Raw genomic sequence first — 20,350 nt, 5'->3', positions numbered from 1 at the left:
GCTTGAGCCTTTGAAGCTCACTGCTAGGTGTTACAGTTCCTGCAGGGGGGAGGTGTGAAGCACCTCCACCCAGAGCAGGCTTGGTTTCTGTCCTCAGAGAGCACAAAGGCTCTCACCGCATGAGGTCAGACACTCGTCTCTCAGCAGCAGGCTGGCACAGACCAGTCAGTCCTACACTGAACAATTGGGTAAAATACAGGGGGCATCTCTAAGATGCACTCTGTGTGCATTTTTTAATAAATCCAACACTGGCATTAGTGTGGGTTTATTATTCTGAGAAGTTTGATACCAAACTTCCCAGTATTCAGTGTAGCCATTATGGAGCTGTGGAGTTCGTTTTTAACAGACTCCCAGACCATATACTCTTATGGCTACCCTGCACTTACAATGTCTAAGGTTTTGCTTAGACACTGTAGGGGCATAGTGCTCATGCACTGGTGCCCTCACCTATGGTATAGAGCACCCTGCCTTAGGGCTGTAAGGCCTACTAGAGGGGTGACTTACCTATGCCACAGGCAGTGTGAGGTTGGCATGGCACCCTGAGGGGAGTGCCATGTCGACTTACTCGTTTTGTTCTCATCAGCACACACAATCTGGCAAGCAGTGTGTCTGTGCTGAGTGAGGGGTCCCTAGGGTGGCATAAGACATGCTGCAGCCCTTAGAGACCTTCCCTGGCATCAGGGCCCTTGGTACCAGGGATACCAGTTACAAGGGACTTACCTGAGTACCAGGGTTGTGCCAATTGTGGAAACAATGGTACATTTTAGGTGAAAGAACACTGGTGCTGGGGCCTTGTTAGCAGGGTCCAAGCACACTTCTCAGTCAAGTCAGCATCAGTATCAGGCAAAAAGTGGGGGGTAACTGCAACAGGGAGCCATTTCTTTACACAAGCCCCCCCAGCCCACAGGCCAGGAGACTCAGCCAAAGCTGGGAGAGTCTTCCTAGTCTGTCAGGCGAGGAAGAGTAGAGGAAATAGGCTGGTTTGTTGCAGGGCCTACTCTGCCTTACATCCTTCTGTTAAGGTCATTCCCTCTGGGGAACTGACCCACTTCCACAGTGATAGGACCTAGTCTGAATTGCCTCTTGTTTGTGTCTTTAATGTCTCCACCCATTCTCTCTATTTTGGGGTTAGAGGTATCCACCTCTGCTAATCTTATCTTAGCCAGGGTCACCCCTAGCTTACCCAAAGAGGTTACCCAGAGCTGGAGTAACCCCACCATGACCAACAGGGTCAGGGGGCCTAACTTGCTATTTGGCATGGGGTCTGACCACCATGCCAAGGATAGTGCAGCCATAAAGGCCAACACCCAGCAGAGGCCACTGACAGCTGTCAGTGCCCAGAACCACACCTTTAGCTCTTCACCTACAAGGGAAGGGGCTAAGTTACAGGCTTCATTGGGTTCAGGGTGCCTGTCTGCTGTATTAGAGTGGGGGCTTACCACATCTTGTAGTAAACACCCTTCTTCCACTCTTTCTTCTGTTAGCTGAGGAGCCACCCACTCAGGCTTAACAGTTGCCTGACTAGCCAGGACTTCTTGTGGGTCAGGTTGGACTTTACCAGTGCCACTTTTGGAGTTCTCCCCTACTGGAGCAGACTTTCCTTGGCTTGCTGGAACCTTGGCTAAAGGTTGCCCACCCTTCCTACACTGTTTTCTTTTCTTTTTCTTCTGGGGCCTACTTGCATTTACTGCAGAGGCAGGAACTCCAGAATCCTTGGGAGAGGACTGGCACTGGACCAGTTCCTCTCTTGGGCTCTGACTAACCTCTGGGTAGTCATTTCCAAGGAGACAATCAAGGGGGAGGTCTGTACTGACTACCACCCTTCTCCAGCTAAAAGTCCCACCCACTTCTATGGGCACAAAAGCCACAGGCCTATCAGTGACCCTGTCTGGGCTAACTCTTACTCTGGCAGTCTCACCTGGGATGTACTGGTTTGAGAACACCAGCCTGTCATGCACAATAGTGTGACTGGCACAAGTGCCTCTCAGGGCAGTGGCTGGGATTCCATTCACCAGTAGGTGGTGGAAGTGTCTACTTCCCTCTGGAATCTCCAACTCACCTGTTGGGCCCTTTTTCCAGTTGAAGGCTATGAAGACCTCCTCATCTGAGGAGTCATCCCCAATGGCTACACTGGTCACCCCTGGGATTTTTCTAGGGGGTTTGTTTTTGGGAGAAGAAGTGTCCTTGGTGTGGTGCCCTGTCTGTCTACAGTTTTGGCACCATGCCTTAGTGGCATCCCAGTTCTTACCCTGGTACCCACCTTTGTTTTGGGTTGTGTCTCGGGGCCCACCCACCTGGTCTGGTTTTTGGGGGCCTACAGAGGACTCTTTTTCTTTGTTTCTAGTGTCACCCACTTTCTCCTGGGGAGGCTTTGTAACCCCTTTCTTTTGGTCACCCCCAGTGGAAGTTTTGGTTACCCTAGTCTTGACCCAATGGTCCGCCTTCTTTCCCAATTCTTGGGGAGAAATTGGTCCTAGGTCTACCAGATACTGATGCAACTTTTAATTGAAGCAGTTACTTAAAATGTGTTCTTTCATAAACAAATTATAAAGCCCAACATAGTCATGCACTTCATTTCCAGCTACCCAACCATCCAGTGTTTTCACTGAGTAGTCTACAAAATCAACCCAGGTCTGGCTCGAGGATTTTTGAGCCCCCCTGAATCTAATTCTATACTCCTCAGTGGAGAATCCAAAGCCCTCAATCAGGGTACCCTTCATGAGGTCATAAGATTCTGCATCTTTTCCAGAGAGTGTGAGGAGTCTATCCCTACACTTTCCAGTGAACATTTCCCAAAGGAGAGCACCCCAGTGAGATTTGCTTACTTTTCTGGTTACACAAGCCCTCTCAAAAGCTGTGAACCATTTGGTGATGTCATCACCATCTTCATATTTAGTTACAATCCCTTTAGGGATTTTCAACATGTCAGGAGAATCTCTGACCCTATTTATGTTGCTGCCACCATTGATGGGAGCTAGGCCCATCTCGCTGTCTCTCCAAAGCCAATCTTTTGGCCATCCTGGCTAACAGGAGGTCATCTTCACTGAGGCTATCCTCAGTGATTCCAGAGGTGCTGGCCCCTCCTGTGAGGGAAGCAGCATCTCTGACTATTATGTTTGGAGTCAGGGATTGAGGGTCCCTGATCTCCCTAATTAGGGCTCGAAGGGGGGAATTCTCCTCCAAGTCACTTTCATCATCCTCTGGGTTGTCATCCTCAGAGGGGTTGGCCTTTTCAAACTCTGCCAACAGCTCCTGGAGCTGTAGTTTGGACGGTCTGGGGCCCATTGTTATTTTCTTTATTTTACAGAGTGACCTTAGCTCCCTCATCTTAAGATGGAGGTAAGGGGTAGTGTCGAGTTCCACCACATTCATCTCTGTACTAGACATTATGCTTCTAAAAGTTGGAATACTTTTTAAGAATCTAAAACTAGTTCTAGGTTCTAATTCAAACTTTCACAAACGTTTAAACTCTAAAAGAAATGCTAAACAGGATCTAACACAGGGCCCTAGCAGGTCTTTTAAGAATTTAGAAAAATAGTTCAATTTGCAAAAATCAATTTCTAATGACAATTTTTGGAATTTGTCGTGTGATCAGGTATTGGCTGAGTAGTCCAGCAAATGCAAAGTCTTGTATCCCACCGCTGATCCACCAATGTAGGAAGTTGGCTCTGTATGCACTATTTCAAAGTAAGGAATAGTATGCACAGAGTCCAAGGGTTCCCCTTAGAGGTAAGATAGTGGCAAAAAGAGATAATACTAATGCTCTATTTTGTGGTAGTGTGGTCGAGCAGTAGGCTTATCAAAGGAGTAGTGTTAAGCATTTGTTGTACATACACACAGGCAATAAATGAGGAACACACACTCAGAGACAAATCCAGCCAATAGGTTTTGTTATAGAAAAATATCTTTTCTTAGTTTATTTTAAGAACCACAGGTTCAAATTCTACATGTAATATCTCGTTTGAAAGGTATTGCAGGTAAGTACTTTAGGAACTTTGAATCATTACATTAGCATGTATACTTTTCACATAAAACACAATAAGCTGTTTTAAAAGTGGACACAGTGCAATTTTCACAGTTCCTGGGGGAGGTAAGTTTTTGTTAGTTTTGTCAGGTAAGTAAATCACTTACAAGTCTCAGGTTTGGGTCCAAGGTAGCCCACCGTTGGGGGTTCAGAGCAACCCCAAAGTTACCACACCAGCAGTTCAGGGCCGGTCAGGTGCAGAGGTCAAAGAGGTGCCCAAAACGCATAGGCTTCAATGGAGAGAAGGGGGTGCCCCGGTTCCGGTCTGCCAGCAGGTAAGTACCCGCGTCTTCGGAGGGCAGACCAGGGGGGTTTTGTAGGGCACCGGGGGAGACACAAGTCAGCACAAAAAGTACACCCTCAGCAGCGCGGGGGCGGCCGGGTGCAGTGTGCGAACAAGCGTCGGGTTCTCTGTAGATTTCAATGAGAGATCAAGGGATCTCTTCAGCGGTGCAGGCAGGCAAGGGGGGGGCTCCTCGGGGTAGCCACCACCTGGGCAAGGGAGAGGGCCTCCTAGGGGTCACTCCTGCACAGGAGTTCTGTTCCTTTAGGTGCTGGGGGCTGCGGGTGCAGGGTCTTTTCCAGCCGTCGGGAAATGGAGTTCAGGCAGTCGCGGTCAGGGGGAGCCTCGGGATTCCCTCTGCAGGCGTCGCTGTGGGGGCTCAGGGGGGACAACTTTGGTTACTCACGGACTCGGAGTCGCCGGAGGGTCCTCCCTGAGGTGTTGGTTCTCCACCAGTCGAGTCGGGGTCGCCGGGTGCAGTGTTGCAAGTCTCACGCTTCTTGCGGGGAGTTGCAGGGGTCTTTAAATCTGCTCCTTGAAACAAAGTTGCAGTTCTTTTGGAGCAGGGCCGCTGTCCTCGGGAGATCCTTGTTTTGTTTGAAGCAGGGCAGTCCTCTGAGGATTCAGAGGTCGCTGGTCCTTTGGAAAGCGTCGCTGGAGCAGGGTTCTTTGGAAGGCAGGAGACAGGCCGGTAGGACTGGGGCCAAAGCAGTTGGTGTCTTCTGTTCTTCCTCTGCAGGGGTTTTTCAGCTCAGCAGTCTTCTTCTTCTTGTAGGTTTCAGGAATCTAAATTCTTAGGTTCAGGGAAGCCCTTAAATACTAAATTTAAGGGCGTGTTTAGGTCTGGGGGGTTAGTAGCCAATGGCTACTAGCCCTGAGGGTGGGTACACCCTCTTTGTGCCTCCTCCCAAGGGGAGGGGGTCACATTCCTATCCCTATTGGGGGAATCCTCCTTCTACAAGATGGAGGATTTCTAAAAGTCAGAGTCACCTCAGCTCAGGACACCTTAGGGGCTGTCCTGACTGGCCAGTGACTCCTCCTTGTTTTTCTCATTATCTCTCCTGAACTTGCCGCCAAAAGTGGGGGCTGTGTCCAGGGGGCGGGCATCTCCACTAGCTGGAGTGCCCTGGGGCATTGTAACACGAAGCTTGAGCCTTTGAAGCTCACTGCTAGGTGTTACAGTTCCTGCAGGGGGGAGGTGTGAAGCACCTCCACCCAGAGCAGGCTTTGTTTCTGTCCTCAGAGAGCACAAAGGCTCTCACCGCATGAGGTCAGACACTCGTCTCTCAGCAGCAGGCTGGCACAGACCAGTCAGTCCTACACTGAACAATTGGGTAAAATACAGGGGGCATCTCTAAGATGCACTCTGTGTGCATTTTTTAATAAATCCAACACTGGCATCAGTGTGGGTTTATTATTCTGCGAAGTTTGATACCAAACTTCCCAGTATTCAGTGTAGCCATTATGGAGCTGTGGAGTTCGTTTTTGACAGACTCCCAGACCATATACTCTTATGGCTACCCTGCACTTACAATGTCTAAGGTTTTGCTTAGACACTGTAGGGGCATAGTGCTCATGCACTGGTGCCCTCACCTATGGTATAGTGCACCCTGCCTTAGGGCTGTAAGGCCTACTAGAGGGGTGACTTACCTATGCCACAGGCAGTGTGAGGTTGGCATGGCACCCTGAGGGGAGTGCCATGTCGACTTACTCGTTTTGTTCTCATCAGCACACACAAGCTGGCAAGCAGTGTGTCTGTGCTGAGTGAGGGGTCCCTAGGGTGGCATAAGACATGCTGCAGCCCTTAGAGACCTTCCCTGGCATCAGGGCCCTTGGTACCAGGGGTACCAGTTACAAGGGACTTACCTGGGTGCCAGGGTTGTGCCAATTGTGGAAACAATGGTACATTTTAGGTGAAAGAACACTGGTGCTGGGGCCTGGTTAGCAGGGTCCCAGCACACTTCTCAGTCAAGTCAGCATCAGTATCAGGCAAAAAGTGGGGGGTAACTGCAACAGGGAGCCATTTCTTTACAGTATGCATACAATTACGTATAAATGATGTATAAAATGTGAGCTTAACTATAACGTCCCTGTAAGTCCAAGCCCCCCTGCCCCCCTTTTCCATTTTCAGGACGGGAGCGAGTCAGAGCCTCAAAAAGGCTGCCTCTGGCCCCTTCACAGTGCCCGCTTGATGGAGCACTTACATTTATATATAGTTTGCATGGGAAAGGTTACTTACCCTGTAAGAATCTGTTCCTGGCGTGTGGTGCCGCAGACTCGCATGCAGTGCATACTCATGCCATCTAGTGCAGGGCTTGGATGTGTGCAACTTGCTTTTCTTTGGAGAAGTCTCCGAAACAGTAGGTATTGGTGGGGCTTTGCCTTCCTACTACTGGTAATGCGCACAAACATCTGCTCCACTATTAGATTGTTTCTCTGCAGGGAGGGTGAGGGTAGTAATGGAGCATAAAGATACAGAATGAGATGACCATGCAACAACCAAGGATTCCGGGGAGGAATTTGGATGCATTTCGTCCTGGAGATAAAACACCAGTCTTCCATCTCCCTCCTTTAGAGTTGTTGATTTAAGAGTCTGACAAACTTCACAGTGAGAAGCCTCATGTCATGAGTGGGCACTAGCATTTGACATGAAGATAATCATGTTTTGCCACTTTTTTGCCGGGTGTCAGTATATTTTGGGACTGTAGTGCACTGGGATCCTGCTAACCAGGACCTCAATTCCATTGCTCTCTCCCCTAAATTCAATTGTTTGGTAACTTTTTACACCCACAATGGGCATACTGGTGCGCCTATGTAAGGCCCTACTATATAGCACTTGGGTACCCAGAGCATTGGTACACCAGAGGTTCCCCCATGGGCTGCAGCATGTATTGTGCCACCCATTGGGGCCCTTGCAAACTGTGTGTGCAGGTCTGCCTCTGAAGCCTGCGTGAAATGGTGCATGCACCCTTTCACCACAGAGAGAAGGCTTGTATGCTGGTCACTGTACCTACACTTTGGAAGGCCCTTCAGCCCAACAGCAGGGTGATGTCCCCAAGTGTGATGGTACTCTTGAAGATGCCAGGCTCCATTTCCTGGACTCAATGCAGGAAAGCCATCTTAAGGTATGTAGTCGACACTGGTCAACACGAGTGGTCCAACTAAACAATGGCTTCTCCGAACCTAGGCAGGTTTGGTACCAAACATGTTGGAATCAGGCAAATACACCAATTCCAGTGTTAGCTGCATGATAACATGTACACTGGGGCTCCTTACAGGATCCCCCAGTTCTGCCTGTGCAGCTTTGCGAGTCTGGCTGCCAGCCTACATTGCTGCTGACCCCAGACACTGTTTTGCCCTCCTGCTGGTGAGCCTGGCTCAAGCAGACAAAGGCAGAACAAATGATTTCCTGCAGGGAGAGGTGGGACCGCCTCACCCTGTGTATTAGGAGTTCAAGGGCTGGGGTGGGGTGGCCTCTGAGCACCACCAGACTGCTTGCATAATCCAGTTTGCACCAGTTCAGGAAACCCTGGTTCCCGGTCTGGCGCAAAACTGCACAAAGGACAGGGGATGACCACCCCCTGTCCAGCTTCTCCCCTAGGAAGATGCACAGAGCTCTGCCAGGTGGCCACTTGATTCTGCCATCTTGAAAACAAGATGGGCAGAGGCTCTGGGAGCATCTGACTGGTTAGGCCAGGTAGAGGACGTCCCTGACCCCCTCTGATAGGGTGGGTCACTTCAGAGAGGGACCAACCCCCTTTTAGGGTTACTTAAGGGCTCCCTCCCAGGTGGGTCCTCCGATTCGAGCAATACTCTACAAGGAACTCTCTGCAAGACATCTTCTGCTCCTGGCCGCTGGTCTGCTTTGGAACCAAAAAACCTCTGCTCCTGATGGGAAGGCTCCCATTGCAACATTGATTCTCCGGATCCTGCAAGAATTCTACAACATCCAACGCTGTGCATCCTTCAGGGTCACAAGGACTCTGTTTGTACCTGGAAGCATGACGGGATCTCCCTTGAGAGTGAAAGATTTACTCCCCTGCATCCGCAGGTACCTCAAGACAACATTGAATCGCTGGTGGGGTGTGTTATTCCACAAACATCGAAAGGCTCTGCTTCACAGGTGGTGGGTCTGTGGTATCCTCCGAGTCCTGTTTATCTTCTGACCAACTTGTGAGACTGTGGGCCCCTGCCACCGGAGTGGAACCTCTGTGCACCTAGTCACTGAGAGTACTACCCGTACTTATCTCTGGTGTTTCTATCTACCTCCAGACCCTAGCTAATTACCAAACTTACCCTGGTTGGGTTCACTATTTCACTTTCTCAGTATATGGCTTGCGCCCCCCAATAGGGGACTGTATTTTCTGCTATATCTGTTATTTTGTGTATATATTGTGTGTAGATATATCCAATGCTAGTATAGTAGTAGTGTTGTAATAAAGAATCCTTTACTTTTGCAACACTTGTGTGGTTCTTTCTTGTGAGTGAGTTACTGTCTGACTACTGTGGTATTGTAAATGCTTTACATTCCTCCTGGATAAGCTTCAGCTGCTCGCGCTACCCCTAGAGGGCTTCTGCTATCTGGACATCTGTTCACTATCTCCAAGGGCTGCCTTGTCTCAGTATAGGGTGACACACCATAAAATGAGCCAGCCTCCTATACTCTGGGCCAGAAAATAGTCAAATAATTCTCAAAACAACTTTGTACAGACAATCTGAAACAGGAGCCAACGGGAGTCCAGGGAGTTGAAGATAAGAATAAAATCTTAAGAAATGTAGCCAGAATGTCGAGAGTAAAGCTCTTTTCAGGGACTTCCTCACACAATATGTTGTAGAAACCAAAGGTATGGGTCTTATAGGGTTGGATGGGAGATAGAGAGCTCATCGCTTCCACATAATTCACTGATATTTGGGTTGTTTCAAATAAGGCTGATGTGCTACTAAACAAACACTACGGTTGGGCCAGTGGCCATGTTAACTCCATTTACTGCCTTTTTAATTTGGTAGACTTAGAAACTGTGCTAGAATTTCCACTATAAGTGACTGACAACATTTTTCATGTGCAGGTGTGTCAAAATGCACCACCCTCAACCATCAAGGTCAAATCCTAGTAACATTCCACTTAGTACATGCTCAGTACCAAGATACATACCATGTTATTGCGGTTGGGACCTGGTCTTTCTCCATCTAGTCGTGTAGGCATTTTCAGTCCACCATATTTCTTCCAGTATGCCCAGCAAGATGCACACAGGCGGCACTGCATGTTAGGAGGACCCCAAGAATACCACTGGTAAGACTGTGCAGCTAAGGATATCAAGTTACAAAAAAAGTCTTAAAAAATAAGAAAAAGCAAATGATCTCAATACAATAAAGTAGAAAGTAATGTTGGTTTAATGTTCTCAGAAGTTACTTTACAGAGAGCAGTTTAATTTTAGCACACAAAAAGAACCATAACTGGGTGAAAAATAATGAACATAACCAACTACAATGAATTGTACGTAAAATGGCAAAATGTCACTAGGTCTCAGTCCGGACATACTCGGTAATCAGGCTTGCAGCAGCACTCCAGACAGACTGAGCTGCAAGGTTCTGCACTTCAGACGGGATAACTTATTACTAGATCAGATACTGTATATCAAGCTGTAGGAAGTTGGCTCTGTATGCACTATTTCAAAGTAAGGAATAGTATGCACAGAGTCCAAGTGTTCCCCTTAGAGGTAAGATAGTGGCAAAAAGAGATAATACTAATGCTCTATTTTGTGGTAGTGTGGTCGAGCAGTAGGCTTATCAAAGGAGTAGTGTTAAGCATTTGTTGTACATACACAAGCAATAAATGAGGAACACACACTCGGAGACAATTCCAGGCCAATAGGTTTTTGTATAGAAAAATATATTTTCTTAGTTTATTTTAAGAACCACAGGTTCAAGATTTACATGTAATACTTCAAATGAAAGGTATTGCAGGTAGGTACTTTAGGAACTTTGAATTAGCAAAACAGCATATACAGTTTTCACATAAATCACATATAGCTATTTTAAAACTAGACAGTGCAATTTTCAACAGTTCCTGGGGGGAGTAAGAGTTTGTTAGTTTTTGCAGGTAAGTAAGCCACCTACAAGGTTCAAGTTTGGGTCCAAGGTAGCCCACCGTTGGGGGTTCAGGGCAACCCCAAAGTTACCACACCAGCAGCTCAGGGCCGGTCAGGTGCAGAGGTTAAAGTGGTGCCCAAAACGCATAGGCTTCAATGGAGAAGGGGGTGCCCCGGTTCCAGTCAGCCAGCAGGTAAGTATCCGCGTCTTTGGAGGGCAGACCAGGGGGGTTTTGTAGGGCACCGGGGGGGGACACCAGTCCACACAGAAAGTACACCCTCAGCAGCACGGGGGCGGCCGGGTGCAGTGTGCAAACACGCGTCAGGTTCTCAATAGGGATCAATGGGAGACCAAGGGGTCTCTTCAGCGATGCAGGCAAGGGGGGGGCTCCTCGGGGTAGCCACCACCTGGGCAAGGGAGAGGGCCACCTGGGAGTCGCTCCTGCACTGGAGGTCGGATCCTTCAGGCCCTGGGGGCTGCGGGTGCAGAGTCTTTACCAGGCGTCGGATCTTAGAAGCAGGCAGTCGCGGTCAGGGGGAGCCTCTGGATGCCCTCTGCAGGCGTTGCTGTGGGGGCTCAGGGGGGTTAACTCTGGCTACTCACGGTCTCGCAGTCGCCGGGGAGTCCTTCCTGAAGTGATTGTTCTCCACAAGTCGAGCCGGGGGCGTCGGGTGCAGAGTGCCAAGTCTCACGCTTCCGGCGGGAAACGCGTGTTGTTTCAAAGTTGCTTCTTTGTTGCAAAGTTGCAATCTTTGGTGAACAGAGCCGCTGTCCTCGGGAGTTCTTGGTCCTTCTAGATGCAGGGCAGTCCTCTGAGGCTTCAGAGGTCGCTGGTCCCTGTGGAAAGCGTCGCTGGAGCAGTGTCTTTAGAAGTGGGGGAGACAGGCCGGTAGAGCTGGGGCCAAAGCAGTTGGTGTCTCCGTCTTCTCTGCAGGGTTTTTCAGCTCAGCAGTCCTCTTCTTCTTAGGTTGCAGGAATCTGAGTTCCTAGGTTCTGGGGAGCCCCTAAATACTGAATTTAGGGGTGTGTGTAGGTCTGGGGGGTTAGTAGCCAATGGCTACTAGCCCTGAGGGTGGCTACACCCTCTTTGTGCCTCCTCCCTGATGGGAGGGGGGCACATCCCTAATCCTATTGGGGGAATCCTGCATCTGCAAGATGGAGGATTTCTAAAAGTTAGAGTCACCTCAGCTCAGGACACCTTAGGGGCTGTCCTGACTGGCCAGTGACTTCTCCTTGTTTTTCTCATTATCTCCTCCGGCCTTGCCGCCAAAAGTGGGGCCGTGGCTGGAGGGGGCGGGCAACTCCACTAGCTGGAGTGCCCTGTGGTGCGGTAACAAAGGGGGTGAGCCTTTGAGGCTCACCGCCAGGTGTTACAGTTCCTGCAGGGGGAGGTGTGAAACACTTCCACCCAGTACAGGCTTTGTTACTAGCCACAGAGTGACAAAGGCACTCTCCCCATGTGGCCAGCAAAATGTCTGGTGTGTGGCAGGCTGCTAAAACTAGTCAGCCCACACGGATAGTTGGTTAAGGTTTCAGGGGGCACCTCTAAGGTGCCCTCTGGGGTGTATGTTACAATAAAATGTACACTGGCACCAGTGTGCATTTATTGTGCTGAGAAGTTTGATACCAAACTTCCCAGTTTTCAGTGTAGCCATTATGGTGCTGTGGAGTTTGTGCATGACAGACTCCCAGACCATATACTCTTATGGCTATCCTGCACTTACAATGTCTAAGGTTTTGCTTAGACACTGTAGGGGCATAGTGCTCATGCACTTATGCCCTCACCTATGGTATAGTGCACCCTGCCTTAGGGCTGTAAGGCCTGCTAGAAGGGTGACTTATCTATACTTCATAGGCAGTGTGAGGTTGGCATGGCACCCTGAGGGGGGTGCCATGTCGACTCAGTCTTTTTAACCCCACTAGCACACACAAGCTGGCAAGCAGTGTGTCTGTGCTGAGTGAGGGGTCCCCAGGGTGGCATAAGACATGCTGCAGCCCTTAGAGACCTTCCCTGGCATCAGGGCCCTTGGTACCAGGGGTACCAGTTACAAGGGACTTACCTGGATGCCAGGGTGTGTCAATTGTGGAAACAAAAGTACAGGTTAGGGAAAGAACACTGGTGCTGGGGCCTGGTTAGCAGGCCTTGGCACACTTTCAAATCAAAACTTAGTATCAGCAAAGGCAAAAAGTCAGGGGGTAACCATGCCAAGGAGGCATTTCCTTACACAAGCTAAATGAGAAGCAACTGAGGGAAACGTGTAATCTAGTTACACACTAATTTAGCTTCTGGATTCTGGGCGGCCACTACAAAATGATTAACTGTGAAATGACTGACAATAATTAAAAAAAAACAAAATCAAAGGGTTTGGGAGAGGCACTAGGGTACAGCTAAGGACAGGACAAGAAAATGCCCTTTATTTTAATGGAGATATTGAGAGAATCACTTGAGTACCGGAGGTGAGATGAGGAGAAACATGACAAAGAAGATTAAGACAAGTCAGATGAGAAGTAGAAAGAAGGAAAGCACAGTGGCTTCCTTCTGTCAGAAAAGGGAATTAAGAAGCCTTTGTCAAGCTGGAAAACACTGGCCAGAAAGTTTTCAAAACTTTCTTTCGGATTGGAGATCCTTCAGGAAGCATCCAGACCCAAGGGCAGAAAAAAAGAATCTGAAGATGGCGACCAAAGGTGGGAGCTTCTGGAGAAAGCAAGACAATGTCACAGAGGGGACACCAAATAGAGGTTCCATCGACAGCCACCAACAAACAACAAGCATTTGCAATGCAAAAGGTCTCACGTTTGCTCTAGTTAGAGCTATTAGCGTTGTCAACTCCTAACCAGACATTTCTTGCCACATTAAACTGAAAATAAAAAGTAAAATAGTTTCACAAAAGCGAGCCGGCGGCCGCCATGAGCACACAGCAGACACTCAAAAGCAAACAGAAGTTCGCTTGCAGTGAAACGTATCAGCAAAAGTGCAATTATCCAGGTTACCGGCAAAAGTGGAAATATCCATATAACCGGCAAAAGTGGAAATATCCATGAAACCGGGTCAATGTCAGGCAAAGCACTCAACTACAGCCCAGCGAGATCGCGCTGCCTACAAAATAAAAAGAAAAAGTAGTCCAGAAACCATACGGAAAACATGGAGCCTCGTATGCTTTCAATAGATGGCCGGTGTGCTCGAGGGGGGCTAAACACCGGAAAAGGCATGGCATATGCGTGCCTTTCACTAATGAAATCAAGCAAATTTTCAAAGGCAAGCCCACGAACCAAGCAAACTGATGGGCGTGACATGGGTGTGGTTACAAGCCCATTGAGAGATTACAACAGGGACAGAGCACCTTGCGCGCTCGACCCTAAAAATCAAAAAGAGGAGGTCTACAAAATAGCAGAGAATACCGGACCCAACCACTAGATGAAGTGAATTCTGAAAAGATTCATGCTGCAAAACTGGCAGTGGGTTATATTGTCAACATGAAATGATCCACCAACATTAGATCTAACATCCTAAGAATGTCATTCAACTTTGAAAACTGGTTCATCAGAAGTGTTTTGCAAAAAAGGTGTTAATGAGAACAATTTTCTCCATATTCACATACAATTTTTTTAAATTGCTAAATACTATCTTAGCTGGGATTGGAAGTCAACTAAAATACATTTAGCTGAATACAGAGCAAATAGTGTACTCTGCAAAAATGAGAATTGTGCCCATTTGTATAATGAGAATCTAAAAAACAAAATGCTAACCTAAAAGGGCATAAATTGGCTTACAGATGAGTGAAAGAAATGAAGTTTGGTAAGCAAAGTTGTAGTCAGGGTGTGGTTACAGAACAAAAACAATGGAATACCTATAGTAAACGCGACTGCAAACAGTGACTTACAGGTACCTGCTTCACGTTTATATTTACATCTGAGTGGTAGGGAAGACGGAAAGAAAGATTACTAGTGGAGTGTACCCCAATGTGAGGAGATGGGGTTTAACAATTAATTTCAATTACCTAAGAGAAGGGCTGGCCTGAGTGCAGTTTGGGGGGTGTTCCAAATAAGAGGGCCAAGAAGCTGGAAGGAGTGCAAACTTGAGGGACCACAAAGTTGGTTAAATACATTGACACTGAATATAAAGTCACTGAGCGTGATGAAGATAGATGTAAACCTAATCGGGACAGGAAGGCTAGGACTAAAATATAAATAACTTTGTAGAGTGATTAATAGTATAAAATGTTTATTTTGTTTGGCCAAAAGTCACTCAGCGTGGGTTCTGTATTGACAAATGAGAAATTGTTAGGATGATTAAGATTGTCTGTTTTGGAAATGTAATGATTTCAGAATAAAGAGTAAACACATAATTGGGTAGTGACAACACCATGCTAATCCTGCTTGTTTTAACAGTAAACACTGATTTTCTCACATAGGATATGATGGCGAATATTTCTTATACTGATTAGGTGGAATCAAACTACAGTGGTGGTGATGAAAGGTGTCCTTTATGCTTAGTGAACTTAAATACCAAAAAAGAGCTTTTCCAGTTACTCAATCGAGTCAAAATGTGCAGAGAGTTTAAGAAGTAGAAAGTAAAGAGAAGACTGAGGTGAGCATCAGCTAGGACTGTGGAGTAGGTTCTATGGTGTGAAGAAAAGTAGACTCCAGGGAGATTGTTGAAAATGTAAGTAAATCTATTTAAAGCGAGTTCTCGAGTTGTAGGAAAAATAGAAACTTGACACTCAGTGTAGTAGGTGATGGGGACAGAATGGACAGCGTTTTTCTTTTTCATTAGGAGGCAAACAACTCTCAGATCGGTTTTGGCAGCAGACATGTAACAGAAGTTTAGGAGTATGATTAAGCAGGTTAGACTGCAGAGAAAGGGTTAGGGACAACAAAAAGAGAATTGGTACCGCAGAGCATGGGAATCAGTTCAGCTGGGGTGATAGGAGTAATAGGCTAAGTGGGTGGTGCAAGTGGAAGGTGAGAAGTGAAGTACTGACTAAGGTGCTGAGCTTGTTTCTGGTAACAGATATTTTGGGGTCATATTAGGCAGTCATCACATACGAAGTTGGACAGGGCGGTGACTGTCACGAATAGACAGGAGAATAGTCTAGGATATGCTTTGGGTTTGTAGTTTGAGAGAGGAGACTGCGGTCATACTAGGATATTGATTTCTTGAAGACATTTGGTCAGAGATGTGATCTCGACAGCTGCGTAGGTTTTGGACAAACAAAATAAATATTTTAGATTATTAATCAGAGTCTAGAAAGTGATTTATGGTTTAGTCCTAGCCTTCCTGTCCCAATTAGTGTTTCATCTCTCTTCATCGCACTCAGTGACTTTATATTCAGTGTCTATGTACTTAAGCTACCTCGTGGCACCTCAAGACTTTTTTCTAGGGTGCGAGATTCCCGCCAACTTTTTAACATGGCAATCTTTTAGGGTTTTTTAGGTTTTAAGGAAAGGGATAAAATAGTTTTGTGCATTGTGCAAATGTTGCAAATTTGCAAGAAATGGCAGAGTTGAAGGCGGAGTGCAGGGTAAGGGTGAAGTGGTAGAACTAAGAGTGGCTCATGAATGGAATCAAATTATTGTGAGCTTGATGCATGTTTTTTTTTTAAAGTTTAGAAACAAGTGGTATGGTGACAGGAAGAGCCTGGATAACTAAGTAAATCAGACAGCGCACTAATGAAGGAGTCCCTGATGGCAAGAAGAGAGTGAGAAACGAGGAGGCAAAAAGTAAGTGGTTTACCATGTGCGTAAGTGAGAAACAGATAGGCAAGTAAGAAAGGTGCTTGAGAGGGATGGCCTACATTCGCTTGCTGTAATACTACACTAAAAAGCCTAGCAAAAAACTATTTCATGATCAAATTGGCAGGCCTTTGGATAGGAAAAATACACAGTATTTAACAGAACAAGAAACAGTTCACTGGGTCAGGAACCACAACAAACATCACAAATATCAACATGATGGACTTTCACTCTGCTCCCTTTAATACCCTACAAAACCACAGCAACCTTCTCTTTGCTTATTACTAGACATAAAAAAATAAGGTACATCCCAAATTCAATAAGCACGTTGATAGTCCCTATATTTTATTTTGGGTATGTGTGGGCTACCTTGAGGCTCTTCTAATACAAAGTAAAAAAAATCAACCATACGAAATTAAACAACACCTATCGGCCAGATTACAAGTTCCATGATGCACAATCGCCTGAGAAATTACCCGTACATTTTGCAACATTTACATTTAGAAAATGTGTGCAAATTGAGCTTAATAAAGAAGACACAAAAAGAACAAACCTATAATGAAAAACGGCAAACTACACAGCAATTATTCATCTTTAGTTTATTAGCAGGTGAAGTCAGATTCTGTGCCTCCTGTGAAGCACATACTGAGAAGCAATATATGTTTAGCTGTTATAAACTGATCAGTTAGTCTGCACAATTAAAGAAGTACATTTTGAATAACTTACTGTAGCAGCTTTCACATGCCCGTCCAATCACTGGGTTCTGTCCTTGAGGTGCAGTCCCATTGACAGCCGGCTTGACATTATTTACAGTGATCTGGTTAGGATTTGGTTTATTACTTTTTAACAAAAGCAAAAACACGAAACAGGTTATCATCCAAATTAAATCGGGTAGTTTGTTATAAATTGCCCACAAACCCAAGCCAACGTTCAGGTTTTACTGCAAACAGACAAAAAATACTTTTGTATATATGGACAACACTTATAGAACGTTTCTTATTGTTTAGCTGCCAGAAAGCAAAACTTAAGCAAATTAATTTAGGATAGTTACCATCACAGGATACCTCCTAACTGGTGCTAAAATTCTAAAACAAGATAGCTTGGAGAAAACGTCTACACTTCCTCCTCTCGCATGGTTAAGGAGAGTTGTGTTGTCCTCTTGTTTCCCTGTAGTGTCTTTTTAGCCCTAACAAAAATTGACAATCATGCAAGTCCCGTTTAATGATCTGAGACAAAGAGCTGCGCTTCAAGGTCGAGGGGCATCTAAAGAGAACATCATTAGAGAGTGGCTTTTACACTCTCCATTAATGTTTAGAGAGACTGGCAAAGATGGCATCATGATTAGTAGTAAAAAGATAGGCCTTTCTACCGGTATCCTTCAAGAGGCGATCCCTACTGCCCTCCCAGTGTAAAAGATCTTCCCAGTTTCCCTTAACCAGATCCTTTAAATACATATTGAGTGGGACATGTATGGGAGATTACTGTAAAAGCCGGTGTATTTCTGCGAATCAGTGGAAGGTCTGGATGATGCTGGCTGTTAGTATTACAGAGCCCACTGGATTTCGCTTCTGCAGCTCCCAAAATCAGGGCAGCACTGGGCAGCGGCTGCCCAGGTCTATGTCGACTTGGTACACGCATGTTGCATTCCTCTACTCCATCACTCTTAGTAATGTTGTTCCTGTGTGCTGTGGTCCACCGATTACGCCTTTGATATAACCACAATGGCTCTCCTAGTCTGTGAAACATCCTCATCTTTTCCTGCTTCAAAAGGCATACCTGGATCTGGCTTCACTGTCTGAGAAGGATCCATAGTCTCCCTATACGAGCTGAAACCAGGCAAGGTGAAGCTGTGGTTGATCCGGGCCTCTGCATGTTCTGAGCATGCTGTGAAAATTCCCTCTGGGATTGGAGGACCCACATAATTCATGGGCTGGCAGTATTTATAGTTAGCAACGATCGTACATACTGGACCAGTATATTATTTCAGGTGATCGCTTTAATTGCTTCGACCATTTTTTGCTGCTTATTCTAGCTATTTTGAATGTGGCTTAACAGCTATTCAAATTTACATGCAGACTGTTGCTACCAGGAACTATCAACACATCTACGAGCTTTGTTTGTATGTGGCCATTTCTGTAATGAATACAATGTTTAGAAAATAAATTTACCGGCAGATGGGGCATTCAAATAGTCCACCTTGGTGTCTCAATGTCTCGTAGAATGGTGGTCAGGTGTATCCTCAAAGTCAGTATTCTATGTTAGGTTTGTGTTGCTGTAGTTCTATTGAACCCCTACTGGCACAGAGGAGGGAGAACGGGGAATACGCAACTAGCTTGTTGTTCTAAGTTTGCTTAAATATGTATACTCATGCACGCAACAATCATGAAGAGAAGGTGAGAGCAATTGTATTGATTTGTGTTTGGAGCACAAGCTACATTTTAGGCAACATCTCAATGCGACCAGTTTGACCACACCCACAGCAAGATTACATCTACAATATATCTTTCTCATTTCTCAACTCTCTTTGGGGGTCAATATTAGTTATACGTTGTTTTGGATTTGAAATGATTTCCTCACCCACAGGGGACTACATAAATGTTAGAGTGAATGTGAGTGGGGCAGGTGAGGTAATGCAGTTATGTTTTAATGGGTGGTGCAACTAAGTAGGGACACGAGATTTGAGTGACACTGGTGTGGAAGAGAGGTGGACCTTAAGGGTGTTATTGTTGAAGAAATTCATGAAAGCAGAGAGAACCGATGAGATAAAAGGGCTGGTCTCCCTTATTACTAGTGGAGAACGATTTCATTTTTAACAATCAAAAAAACGAAACCGCTATTTATTAGTTCAACCTCTTATTGGAAATGAAGAGGGTCTTTAATCCAAATCAATTCTTCTTGTGCTTAAGAAGTGGATTTTCTGAACAAATTAATGGATGGATAGTTGTAGCAGTGGAAGCATGAGTTCTTTAACTGAGTGGGGTAAACCTTCAATTGTTTTAGTGACATTATATAGCCATGTACAGACTCCAATATAATGATGTGTGCGATTGTGCCAAATTCAGTGGCTACTAGACTATGTCCGCAGTTAATGTCTAACTTATTTGTAAAGCACACACTCATCAGGGTGGGATTTACTCCCAAAGACTTGTTTGCTATGTTCTAGCAGGTAAGGAGTGTAACTATGCATCTGGCAATGCTTTTGCTGCTGCTGTTCCAAACGTTTCTGCATGTGGGCCACAACGAACTGTTTTATTTTCTGATATATTTTGCTTTATGCATGTAATTCATTATGGCGCTTGTAGCATCTAACGTAGGTAACTTTTCCTCCAGCTGCATTGGCTTGCTTTTGTAAGAAAAATGGCAATGGTATTAGTTGCTTAGCATGGAAAGTTGACAACTTCAAGTATACATTCTGGATGTGTTTGCAAAGTAGTCGGGTCTTTTTATACGTAATATTTGTATTAATTTAAAATGAAACTCCCTCCAGGGATACCAACAGTGGTACTCCCATGAACAGTACACAGTGTCCAATTATAACACACCTGATTCATTTCCCCCCTTTCCATATTACTCATACCTTATTGCAAAACTAAATGAACAAGTTACTAACCTTCGGTAACACCTTATCCAGTAGAGACTATCCAGCTACGGATTCTTACCTTAGAATATTTTGCAGACTTCAGACTGAATCCGAAACAGCTTGAGCAGTACCTCTGCGTGCCAGTAGTAGGCGGCGTTGATCGGCTCCAAGTCATACGCACTGGAAGTGGACATGTGCTGTGCCTACTTAGAGGTGCCACCCTATCGCACTGACATCAGTTTCTTTTCATGGCATTCAAGGAATACACGGCTAGACAGACAGAGTCTCTACTATATAAGGCGTTACCCAAGGCAATTAACTTGTTCATGTAATAGAGACTTTTAGCCACAGATTCCTTATATTAGAATAGATACCAAATACCTCTCCAGAGAAGAGGCTGCAAACAGATTAGACCAAGCCCTGGAGGATCAAACGAGGCAAGGTTCCAGTCACAACGGAACTGACTGTCGAGGCAGTAGTGCTTGGAAAATGTGTGCAGAGATGCCCACATAGAAGCCTGACAGATTTTCAGGACAGGGACTCCGCAAGCTAATACACTGGACATAGCTTTGGCTCTGGTGCAAGAAGAGGTTGCTTCTTGGCCAATGCGTAGCAGATCTTAATGCAGAACACAATTGTG

The 20,350-nt window shown here is 46.0% G+C and overlaps 1 protein-coding gene across 5 annotated transcripts in view; it reads right to left on the bottom strand.

Moving 5' to 3' along the window:
• MTA1 (metastasis associated 1) overlaps window positions 1-20,350 on the bottom strand; it is a 555,902-nt gene that overhangs the window by 193,771 nt on the left and 341,781 nt on the right. For all 5 annotated transcript variants that reach the window (XM_069208854.1, XM_069208851.1, XM_069208852.1 and 2 more), the window contains exons 12-13: window positions 16,857-16,969; window positions 9,460-9,611 (exon numbers count right to left, since the gene is read on the bottom strand). In XM_069208854.1, coding sequence (XP_069064955.1) covers window positions 9,460-9,611; window positions 16,857-16,969 — 265 coding nt within the window. The remainder of the gene's footprint in view (window positions 1-9,459; window positions 9,612-16,856; window positions 16,970-20,350) is intronic.

The sequence above is a fragment of the Pleurodeles waltl genome, chromosome 9, assembly GCF_031143425.1.
Source record: "Pleurodeles waltl isolate 20211129_DDA chromosome 9, aPleWal1.hap1.20221129, whole genome shotgun sequence".
Lineage (NCBI taxonomy): Eukaryota > Metazoa > Chordata > Amphibia > Caudata > Salamandridae > Pleurodeles > Pleurodeles waltl.
Note: the sequence above shows the minus strand (reverse complement) of the source record. Positions and strands in the feature narration are given on the sequence as shown.